Source organism: Cnephaeus nilssonii (assembly GCF_951640355.1).
Source record: "Cnephaeus nilssonii genome assembly, chromosome: 13".
NCBI lineage: Eukaryota > Metazoa > Chordata > Mammalia > Chiroptera > Vespertilionidae > Cnephaeus > Cnephaeus nilssonii.
In genome coordinates, this window is record NC_137084.1 from 83,504,434 (window position 1) to 83,516,704 (window position 12,271).

The 12,271-nt window shown below is 41.1% G+C and overlaps 1 protein-coding gene across 3 annotated transcripts in view; it reads left to right on the forward strand.

The window, feature by feature from the left end:
• The window catches only part of ARHGEF12 (Rho guanine nucleotide exchange factor 12), a 244,174-nt gene that overhangs the window by 89,669 nt on the left and 142,234 nt on the right, over positions 1-12,271 (forward strand). For 2 of the 3 annotated variants that reach the window (XM_079787790.1, XM_079787791.1), the window contains 2 exons: positions 8,827-8,925; positions 9,558-9,607. In XM_079787790.1, coding sequence (XP_079643916.1) covers positions 8,827-8,925; positions 9,558-9,607 — 149 coding nt within the window. Of the gene's footprint in view, positions 1-8,826; positions 8,926-9,557; positions 9,608-12,271 lie in introns of those variants that run through there. The other variant, XM_079787792.1, reaches the window with a different exon arrangement.

Here is a 12,271-nt window from a genome sequence, read left to right on the forward strand (position 1 = left end):
TATGTTCTCCATTCAGTGGGTTCCCTTTTCATTTTGATGGTGGTTTCTTTTTCTGTGCAGAAGCTTTTTATATTGATGTAGTCCCATTTGTTTATTTTCTTCTTATGTTTATTTTGTCCTAGGCGATGTATTGGTGAAAATTTTGTTGCATGAGATGTCTTATATTTTGCTGCCTATATTTTCTTCAAGGATTTTTATGGTTTCACAACTTACATTTAAATCTTTTATGCATTTTGAGTTTATTCTTGTGTGTGGTGTGAGTTGGTGGTCTAGTTTCATTTTTACATGTAGCAGTCCAGTTAGTCCAGCACCATTTATTGAAGAGACTGTCTTTACTCCATTGTATACTCTTGCCTCCTTTGTCAAAGATTAACTGAGCATAATGGAGTGGGTCAATGTCTGGGTTATATGTTCTGTTCTATTGATCTATATGCCTGTTCTTGTACCAGTACCAGGCTGTTTTGATTATGGTAGCTTTGTAGTAGTATAGCTTGATATCTGGTATTGTGATCCCTCCAACTTTGTTCTTCTTTCTAAAGATTGCTGTAGCCTTTTTGGTTCCATATAAGTTTTTGGAGTGTTTGTTCTAGATCTGTGAAATATGTTGTTGGTGTTTTGCTCTAGATCTGTGAAATATGCTTTTGGCATTTTACTAGAAGGCCTAGCCACAGTGATCAGACAAGAAGAAACAGACAAACAAAAAAGGCATCCAAATTGGAAAGGAAGATTTGCAGATGACATGATATAGTACATAGAAAACCCTAAAGACTCCACCAAAAAACTACTAGATTTAATAAATGATTTTGCCAAGGTAGTAGGATACAAAAGTAACACCCGGAAATTGTTGGCATTTTTATACACCAATAATGAACTTTCAGAAACAGGAACTTAAAAAACAATCCCAGTTACCACTGCAATAAAAAAAATTAAGAGCCCTGGCCTGTGTGAAAAAAAAATTAAGATACTTAAGAATAAACTTAACCAAGGACGTAAAAGACCTGTTACTCAGAAAACTATAGAAAGTTATGAAAAAAGATGGAAGAAGAATAAACAAGTGGAAGAAGATACCAAGTTCATGGACTGGTAGAATCTATATATATATAAAAGGCTAAGCGACCATCGCATCCAAAACAACCAAACGGACGACCGAACAGGCTATGTGGGGCAACCAGGCTGGCAGATGGGTTAGTGAGGGACAAACAAACAACTGAGCAGCAGGCTGCATGGGGCTACCAGGCCGATAGGGGAGGCAGTTGGGGGCAACCAGACCGGTGGGGGGGTGAGAATGAGGGGCGACCAGGTTGGCGGGGGGGGGGGGCAGTTGGGGGCGACCACGCCAGCAGGGGGTGCAGTAAGGGGCGACTAGGCCAGCGGGGAGGGGGGCACTAAGGGGTAACCAGGCCTGTGGGGGGGGGCAGTTGGGACTGACTAGGCCAGCAAGGAGGGGCAGTTGGGGGTGACTATGCCTGCAGGGGGGGCAGTTGGGGGCAACCAGGCGAGCAGGGGGGGCAGTTAGGTGCAATCAGGCAGGCAGGCAGGTGAGCAGTTATGAGCCAGTGGTCCTAGATTGTGAGAGGGATGTCCGACTGCCGGTTTAGGCCCGATCCTGGGGCCTAAACCGGCAGTCGGACATCCCCCGAGGGGTCCCGGATTGGAGAGGGTGCAGGCTTGGCTGAGGGGAACCCCCCCGTGCACGGATTTCGTGCACCGGGCCTCTAGTTAACATAATAAAAATGTCCATACTACCCAAAGCAGTCTATAGATTCAGTGCAATCCCCATTAAAATACCAACATCATAGTTCACAGATCTAGAACAGACACTCCAGCCATTTATATGGTTTTTATCTTTTGAGTAAAGAGTAATCTTTTTATGTTGGTTTCACTTAACCACATCATTCTAAAAGGGAAAAAAAAAGTCCTTTGTTAGAAAGAGAAAATGAAATTTAGGAAAGGATAGTGTTTACTAAATTTGATAAAACATGTTTATTTCACAGATGCCATAAAACCAGATATCTGTTGTTAGCTTCCATGTGAAATATCATACTCTTTAAAAAAAAAAACAGGCAATAAAAAATGTGTTTATAAGTAGAGGAGTTATTTTATGTTTGTAACTAGTTATTTGTAACTAGAGTTATTTAGATGGGAATCAAATTATTTTAATTAGAATTTAGCCAGTGTCCTTATAGGAGTATTTCTCTACTTTGCATAGTTTTCAGATCTATGCTATTACTTTTTCTTAAAAAGTGGCTGGATATGATTTATTTAAAATATATTTTATGTAAAATACATTCAGTTTTACTTAGCAAATATTCCTTGAGCAGCTATTATATGCCATGCACTATCAGTGATGGGAGACAAAGATAAGGGAAGATTATTCCTGTTTTCTGGAAGTTCAGTCTAGTACAAAAGGAAGAATTGTAACATGTTTAGGTAAGCACAATAATAGAATATACACTAGTTTGTGGAAAAACCTTTATATGGCACTAAGAACGGTGAGAATGAAGATCACTATGCTAAGTGTTAAGGAAGTATAAGCTTATTATTTCACTGCTAAATCCTTTTTCTGCCTGTCTTCATGCAAACTGCTTGGATTCAGCTGATAGTAATGTAAGTTTGTGACCTTATAAAATTCATATTGAAAGATAAACACATTTATATGGTAATTATAGTTAATAATATGTGTACTAGACAGTAGGGATTTAGCAAAACAAACCAACAAACAAACATGGACTGTATGTGTTTGTTAAAATCAGGAAAAGTAGAAATTAATTTTGAAAATGGCTCTTTTGGAGTTAGGAGTCCATTTTTATTTTTTATTTTTTTAAAATAACACACAGGGCCTGTCATCTGTACCAGCCTCTGACTCTTAGTAGGACATTGTCCTGTCTCCTTATTTGTTTCTCTGCTGTTCTCCATGTCAAGATTTGAGTTTTTTGAGAGCATACTTGTAGTAGTTTTGTATTCCTCACAATATCTATAGACTGCAATGTTAAATAGCTAGGAGATAATAAATACAAATTTGCTAAAATAAAGAAGTGGATTTTTTTTCCAAAAAGGACATTTCAAAGTTGTCATAATTTAGTCAGTGATTTCAGTGTTAAGGGTGCATTTATTCTGTGCAGTGGGTTAAAACAATTTTTGGTCTACAACAAGTAGAAAGAACATCACTCTCAAGAAAAAACATTTATTTTATTTTGAATGAGAAGGAACATAATAGAACTAAGCATCTGAGAGGCTGGATTTCTGAATTTTGAGATATGGCAGCTTAGTTTTCAGTTAATTAAGTTTATGCAGATGGCATAGATTAATAGGACAGAATAGTATCATTAGTTTGAATTTCATAGGTTCTTAATTGGCTGTATATATAAGGTATGTTTCCTTTTGTATTAGTCTAGTAATCTACACTAAAAAAAAAAGAGAAAGATGCAAATTGACCATACCTTTGTGACTCCCACCAGCCAATCAGGAGTGAGTATGCAAATCAACCCAACCACGATGGCAGGTTAATTTGTATGCGCAGGTGCTGAGCGGCCAGGGGTGACAACACAGGCCTTCTGCACCGCTCCAGCTGCTCAGGGCCTCTGGGCAGCGTGGGAAGGTGGGGCCGGAGATGAAAGGAGGTGCCGGTAGCCAGGGAAAGGAAGGCCCATTCTTGCATGAATCTTCGTGCATCGGGCTTCTAGTTCTTACATATTAAAAGATATCAGATTCTTAGGTTAGTAGATGTCATAATATTACATGGACAATGTAGTGGGTTTGGGGAGAAGAGACAGGGGAATAGGGTGTGCCCATTGTTCTTTCTCCTTTTCCTCTTTCTCCTTTGTTCTCCCATCTTTTTTTAAAAAATATATATGTTTCCATTGATATCAGAGAGAAAGGGAGAGGAAGAGAGAGATAGAAACATCAATGATGAGAGGGAATCATTGATTGGCTGCCTCCTGCATGTTAGATTGAGCCCACAACCCATGCAAGTGCCCTTGACCAGAATCGAACCTGGGACCTTTGGGTCTGCAGGCCGACGCTCTATCCAGTGAGCCACACTGGCTAGGGCCTCCATATTCTCCTTTTGATTTAGAATTAAAGGGAAAGTTACTAGACTGAACAATTTTGAATTGGAGAAAACAGATTTGTAGTATTTTGAGGGAATCTTGTTGTATTTACTCAACCCTTAAAAGTCTGTTAGGGCCCTGGGTCTGTTTGCTAAAGTTGACTGTGTGTACTGGTATTTTTTTTCCCTCTTAGATCACCTCCCTTTCTGAGTTTCCATCCTTTCCCTAGACTCTTCTACTTATCCAGTTTTCACTTATTTATTAGCAATTTTTAAAAAAAGTTTTTCCTGTGCCAGGCAATTGCCAGGTCCTGACATAAGACTGTAATAAAATAGAGCCCCTGTCCGTTTCCTCGGAGCATATACTCTGAGGAAAGGACAAGACGAATATAAATCAGATGGCACTGTGGGGTAACCAGAGGTGCAGGGGGGCTATAAGGACTCCCCTCCTCCAGTCTGGATCGTCGGAAAAGGCTTCTAAGAGGAGGTGATTTGTTTCTCGTAGCTTTTCTATTGTCTCTCATCTCTGAAGTTCCCTATTCCCAGAAGTCCTGCTCTGTTAAATTTCTTCTCTCTTCCTGCCCCATTTAAAACTAATTTGCTTATCTGTTAAAGTAAAATTTAGACAAAGACATAAATGAGGATTGTTCCTTTTAAAGGAGAAATTGCAAAAATGATAGGAGTTAGTTAACATACAGGTGTTAATTGGTTTTTAACTGATGGCTATATGTCTGATGAGGAAAGTCCAAAGACAACTTACCTTCAATCATAATAAAACTAGAGGCCTGGGGCACGAAATTGTGCATGAGTAGGGTTCGTAGGCCTGGCTGGCGATCAGGGCTGATCAGGGCCTTCCGGCTGCCGGGTCAGGCCTTCCTTCCCTGGCTGCCAGCTGGGCCTTCTTTCATTCTGCACCGCCCCCTGGTGGTGACTGCATGTCATAGTGAGTGATCGAACTCTGGGTCTCCCGGTTGAACTCCCGAGGGGACACTTTGCATATTATGTTAGCCTTTTATATCAATAGATAATACTTAACATTTATGAGCCCTTAGTATGTGTCAGGCATTAAATAATTACTTTATGTTCATTGTATTACAGTGAAATGGCCAAACATGCAAATTCTTAACCCTCACTCGCCCTCATTTTCACAAGCACCCGGTTCTCTAAAGCAGCAGTCGCCAACCGGTGGTTCGTGAAGTCTGAAAGGTTGGTGACCGCTGCTCTAAAGTGACCTGAAGATGAGTTTGCGAGTGGCTGAGTACAATGAACACCAAGATTAGAACCTTCAATTCACTGACTTGCAGCTTGTGGGAGAACTGGGGAGGTGGATATAGTATGAAATGTGTGTGTGTGTGTGTGTGTGTGTGTGTGTGTGTGTGTGTGTATTCAGTGTTGCAGTTGTCTTGATTTTTACTTGAAAGTCGCAATATATAATTCATTTTGAAATTTCAAGTAACTCTGGAAAGGAGGACATCGGGTATTTATGTTTTCAAAACCATATATTTTTAAAATTACATTTATTGGGGTGACATTGGTCCACATGAACATACAGGTTTCAGGTGTGGGTTTCTTTGTGACAGGATCTGTGTATGGCACACTGAGCCCACCACCCAGAGTCAGATCCCCTCCCGTCACCTCATATTAGGACGCCTTCTCCGCATCCCCTTCCCTCTGGCAACCGCCACACTGCTGTGTGCCGCGAGTTTCCGTTTTATGTCCCACACGGGAGTGAGAGCCTAGTGCTCTCAGCTGTTCTGACTGACTGACTGCACTCGGCATACTGCTCTCACGGTCCCTCCATGTGGTTGCAAGTGGCGCTATTTCATCCTTTCTTATGCTGAGCAGTGTTCCACTGTGTGTATGTTCCAGCCATCCCTCTCCTGGGTATACGCCTGAAAATCTCGAAATCATGTATGCACAAAGATATATCTGCCCTATGTTCACTGCAGCACTATTCACGGTGGCCACGACATGGAAACGGCCAAAGGGCCCTGCCATGGAGGACTGGGTAAAACCATGATTTTTTAAAGCTTCCTGTACAACACTGCTCTTGATCTATTTTGAGGTTCTCTCATTTCTATATTTGTTGTATTCCGTATTAGAAACTTATAAAGAATGCCTTTTTCTTGTTTTTATGTATCCATATCCATTCCATTTATAGTTTTTCCTAGTTACTTGAAGGAAGCAACATTAAGCAAAGGAAAATGGTTGATTTTGATGGGCTGTCTTTCCTCTACCCTCATTACAATGGACTATTTTGTGGTAGTGGTAAATTCAAATACTATTTAATATTTAGTAGTTTCTTGAGTTGAGTGGTAACACATTTTTTTAATGTTGAAAATCAACTTTCTTGGTGTACAATTTACATAAAATAAGATATATCCACTTTAGGTGTGCAGTTCAGTAAGTTTTGACAAGTGAATATACTCATGTAACCATTACCTTAATTAAGTACCGGACGTTTCCATCGCTCCCCAAAATTCCTTCATGTCCCTTTGCACTCATTCTCCCCAGTCTGCCCCAGGCAACCACTAACCTGATCTCCGTTACTGGAGTTTAGTTTGTCTGTTTACATTGGAACCAGACGGTGTTCACTGCCTTTTGTACCTGCTGTCCATTGCTTAGCATTATGTTTTGTGATTCATTAGTTGCATATATGCCTAGTTCTTGTTTTATTTCCTAGTTTTGGGGTTTTATGAATAAAAAACTGTTATGAACATTTGTCTACCAGTCTTTATGTACATATGAGTTTTCATTTCTCTTGGGAATGAAATTGCTGGGTCAGTTATAAATACATGCTGAAATTTCTGAACTGTTTTTCAAAGTGTACCATTTACATTCCCACCAGATGGATGAACATTCTAGTTGCTCCACAGCTGTGCCCGCACTTGGTATTGTCACTCCTGTTTTCAGCCATTTCAGTTAGTGTATACGGCATCTCAGTGTGATTTTAATTTGCGCTTTTCTGATGCCTGTAGATATTGAGCACCTTTGCATGTGCTTATTATGCATTGGTATTTCTTTGTGATGTGTCTATTCAAATCTTTTGTCCCTTTTAAAGCAGCGGTCGCCAACTGGTGGTCCATGGACCACTGGTGGTCTGTGAGGTCTGAAAGGTTGACAACCCTGGTTTAAAATATCTTCCATTTTTAAATTGTAGAGTTTTTCAAATATGTAATTTGGATATAAACATACATATTTGTTTTGTGAATATTTTCTCCCAGTCTGTGGCTTGCCTTTTCATTTTCTTAGTGTCTTTTAGAAGAGCAGATGTTCTAAATTTTTAGTTCAGTTTACCAATTTTTTCTTTTCTAGTTGGTACATTTTGCATCCTCAACTATCTCTGCCTACCCTAAGGTCTTGGAGATTTTTTTCTGTGTTTTCTCATGAAAAATTTTAGCTTCATGTTTAGGTCCATGATCTGCTTAAGTTAAATTTTGTATAGGGTTATGAGTTAAAATTTAAGATTCATATTTTTCATGCTGGCATCTAGTTATATTCTTTCATCTGCAGTAGGCTCACATACTTGTGACATTTCATTAACAGCTAGAAATCTACATAAATCTATATAAAAATAAGCAGTCTTTAACATACTCTTTGTTTTATAAAAGATCATGGCTCTGTATAAAAATCTTTATTTTGAAGAATATTTTCTAACCATTATTATACCTGCTGTTTTACAGCTGTTTATGTATTGATTTTATATGTTTTTATTGATTTTAAAGAGGAAGGGAGAGGGATAGAAACATCCATCGGCTGCCTCCTGCACGCCCCCTACTGGGGATCAATCCACAGCTTGGCCTTGTGCCCTGACTGGGAATCGAACCAGTGACCTCTGTCTGATGCATGAGATGATGCTCAACTAACTGAACCATACGAGCTAGGGCTGAAGATTGATTTTCGGTGAAATGATTAGATTCTGTAAAACGGAAAGTGTGTACTGGGTCTTTGGTTAACACAGTAGAGGATCTTCCTGTCTGACCCACAGTACAAGGGCTGGGACTAAGGAGGCTCCTCCGTCACGGACAGCCCTGCCCCTGGGCGGCGCTCTTCCCCCTGGCCCTGGCAGCTCCTTGCTGTTTAGCTGGGAGGAAAAGACCTGCTCCGAGGAGGCAGGTCAGCTATGAAAGGGAGAGAGAGTTGGTGGAGCTCACAGATCCTTTATCTTTTCTACTTTCTTATCTTTTCTGGTTTTTTTCTTTGAGCCAAGGTTTTTCTGCCCTTTGTAGCTTTCCTTTTTTTCCTTTCTTTTGGGACAAGAGTGGCAGGAGCTCTGCGAGCACCTTCTTTCTTTATGCAGCCTGTGTTTCTGAGCGGGTTCCCGAGAGGGAGGCGGATTTCTCTAGAATGTACTGTGGGCTGCTTCTAGCTTAATGTCCCAAATGTTTGGTTGTGCGTTTTGTTTTTTTGGGGGGTGGTTAAGAGCACCAAGACACAGGGTGGTAGGGAGGATTTTAAATTACCAGTAATAGCATAGATGTGAATGGGCGTTTCTTATAACTGTCTCCTCTCCAATACTTCCTCTTTCCAGTTTGCCAGAGCTGTGGTTAATCTTGGACCCATTCCACGCTGCCTCTCCAGTGAGAGACCATGTATATGACTGTGTGATGTTCTCATGTTTGTTTTGCTCATGGGGTCAGCGCTCTTGTTTTATATATGGGTTTCATGTGCTGCCTGGTATTTCTCCAGAAAGAATACAGTTCATTGCTACTATGTAATTATTATATTTTCTCCCTTTGTTTTTCTCTTCCTTCTCTCTGTCCGTGGTTCCCGTGCAGGCCTTGTTCAGCGCTGTGTGATCATCCAGAAGGGTGACAATGGATTTGGGCTGACGGTCAGTGGAGACAACCCAGTCTTCGTACAGTCTGTCAAAGAAGGCAAGGCATTTTAAAACTGTCTGGTCACTCAAGAGCAGAGTAAGAACAGAAAAGTACAAATAAAATCTGTTGCCCAGAATAACACAGTCATATACAGTGCAGGCTATATAGCCGTGCTGCTAGATTTGTCTTTAGTATCGTAGTTTTAGGCATGAATTCCCCCAGTTGGTTTTCTTTGCACTTTATGGTTATAGAAATCATAGTACTCTGTGTCGTGATACTTTATGCATCATCACTTACAGAAGTTTGTTGAATATTATTTCTGTAGAGATGTTTGGTAGAGACAGATTAAGCAGATGGTTATAGGCTCAAAAATATCTATTCTTTTTCCAAAACAGCAACAGTATCTTTTACTGATATTACCATATATTGAATACTTACTTCATGCTGGGTGCTGTGACTTGAGGTAGTATTTTTATCTCCTGTTTTATAGGTGATATTGAGGCTTAGAGTAAAAAACATAAAAGCAGTCCAAGGTCACACAGCTAGTGAGTGGCAGGGGCAGCATTTGAACCTAAGTCTGTCTGACTTGACAGCCCGTGTTTGTGAGCACTTCGTTATGCTCCTCTCTTTTAAGAACTTGTCAATCAGTGCCAGTGAGTTACATTTTAATTAATTAGCTTCTCTTACAGATGGAGCAGCCATGCGGGCTGGAGTACAGACAGGTGATCGGATCATCAAGGTAAGGAAACAACCTATAGAATTTATGATGGAATTAAAAACCCATAGCATACATTAGCCATATTTTTATTTTTTTCACTTGGATTTTTGTAAAACGCAGCACATTACATATGTTGGATTTGTGGTCTATAAAAACTCATTTTAAAAAAATTAATATTATCCTATACTGAAAGGCATAAAAAGGGCTTGAATAAATGGAGTAATGTATGTTCCTGGATAGGAATGTAATTCACTGTTGTAAAGATCATTTCTCCCCATATTATTTTTTAACAAGTAATTCTCATTAAAATATACTGTTAGAATTGGGGAGGTCTGTCATTAGTTGTCTGATTATTCTTTCAAATGAACTTTACAAAGGTGTAAGAATCGCTGATGAACAAGTGTTCTGTGGGTAGGTTTGGGTGAGGTGACAGGGTGTGGGGGAAGGTAGGCAGTGTCCCTGGTCTGGTGTAGATCCATCAGTGGAATAGAGAGCCCAGAGCAGCCTTGAATCTGACCAGGAGGAAAGAATGGATTAGTCAGTAATGACGCTTGAGACACTTGACTCATCTGATTCCTTCCTTCCTTCCTTCCTTCCTTCCTTCCTTCCTTCCTTCCTTCCTTCCTTCCTTCCTTCCTTCCTTCCTTCCTTCCTTCCTTCCTCCTTCCCTCCCTCCCTCCCTCCCTCCCTCCCTCCTTCCCTCCCTCCATTTCTTTTTTTTTTTTTTTAACATTTTTGTTGATTTTAGAGAGGAAGAAAGAGGGAGAGAGAGATAGAAACATCAATGATGAGAGAGAATCATTGATTGGCTGCCTCCCGCATGTCCCCTATCGAGCCTGCAACCCAGGCAGGTGCCCTTGACCGGAATCGAACCTGGGACCTTTCAGTCCGCAGGCTGCAGACTGACGCTCTATCCACTGAGCCAAACCAGCTAGGGCTCATTTGATTTCTTGGAACAAAATTACTATCCAGGAAAAGATACCATGAACATACTTAACAAAGAACAATCTGGAAAAAAATACTTGAAACATATTACAGAGTATATTCTTAATTATAAGGAGCACTTTTCAATTACCTGTACTAAGAAAAGAATAAACTAATAGAAAAATGGGCAAATAGTTTTATCAGGCAATTCCCCAAAGTAATTGAAATAAGTAATATATTAATAAGAGTATGTCCAACCTCACTACTAAATTAAAGATACATGAAAATATATTTGGTTGTCAGAAATTCTAAAGATTGATGATATGTATTAGGTATAGTTTGGGCATGGTAAAATGGCTACTCTCATAAGCTTGTCATGGGTATAAATAAGGTAAAGTCTGGATGGGAATTGTGAATATGTATAAAAAAATATATACTTTAAGTAAGTATATTACCCTTGACCAGCAATTTTGCTATTAGGAATATATCTAAGGAAATAAGTATACAACTATGAAATGTGTACAGGGAAATTCATTTCGGTTTCATCATATTGACAACTTATAAACAACCTACATATGCATAAACAGAGCTAGAGAAATAAATTGCATTTTATCTGCAGCTTTTAAGAATGTGTATACCTATAATGAAAGATATACACAATACAGTGATAAGTATTTACAGAAAAAAGACAGTAATAATTTATGTATTGTGTGTCTGTGTATGTGGTGTATATGTGCTAGAATAGTGTCTAGGATTAAACATCATGGTTAACAAAGGTGGTCTCTGGTGGTCATGATGAGTATACCTTTATTTCTGGTTTATACACTGACTAGAGGCCTGGTGCATGAAATTCTTGCAAGGGGAGGGAGTCCCCTCAGCCCAGCCTGCACCTGCACCATCTCCAATCCGGGACCCCTCGGGAAATGTCCAACTGCTGGTTTAGGCCCGATCCTGGGGATCGGGCCTAAACAGGTAGTTGGACATCCTTCTCAGAATTCGGGACCACTGGCTTCTAACTGCTCACCTGCCTGCCTGCCTGATCACCCCTAACTGCCCCCCTGCCGGCCTGGTCACCTCCAACTGTCCCCCCTGCCGGCCTAGTCGCCCCTAATTGTCCCCCCGCACCGGCCTGGTCGCCCCTCACTGCCACCCCCTGCTGGCCTGGTTGCCCCCAACTGCCCCCCCCCCCCCATGGTCCTGGTTGCTCCATGCAGCCTGCCTTTTGGTTGTTTTGTCGCCCCTCACTAACCCCCCTGCTGGCCTGGTCGTCCCATGCAGCCTGCTGCTCAGTCATTTGGCCGCCCCTCACAAACCCTCCTGCCGGCCTGGTTGCCCCCAACTGCCCCCCTGTGGGCCTGGTCGCCCCATGCAGCCTGCTGCTCAGTCGTTTGGTCGCCCCTCACTGCCCCTGCACCCCCGCCAGCCTGGTTGCCCCCAACTGCCCCCCCCCCCCCCCCCGTGGGCTTGATCGCCCCACGCAGCCTGCTGTTCGGTCATTTAGTCGCCCCTCACTAACCCCCCTGCCGGCCTGGTTGCCCCGCGCAGCCTGTTTGGTTGTCCGTTCAGTTGTGGTGGTCACTTAGGCTTTTATTGTTATAGGTAGTATTTTAACTTATAAAAATCAGAGAAAAATAGTTTTAACGTTAGATCCATGTTTGATATTTTTACCTTAATTTGTATTGTCCAGTGGAGACTTTGGATAACATTTCCTACATTTAGCCTCTTTGAAAACCCCTTCTTTATAAAGATTAGGTCATAATT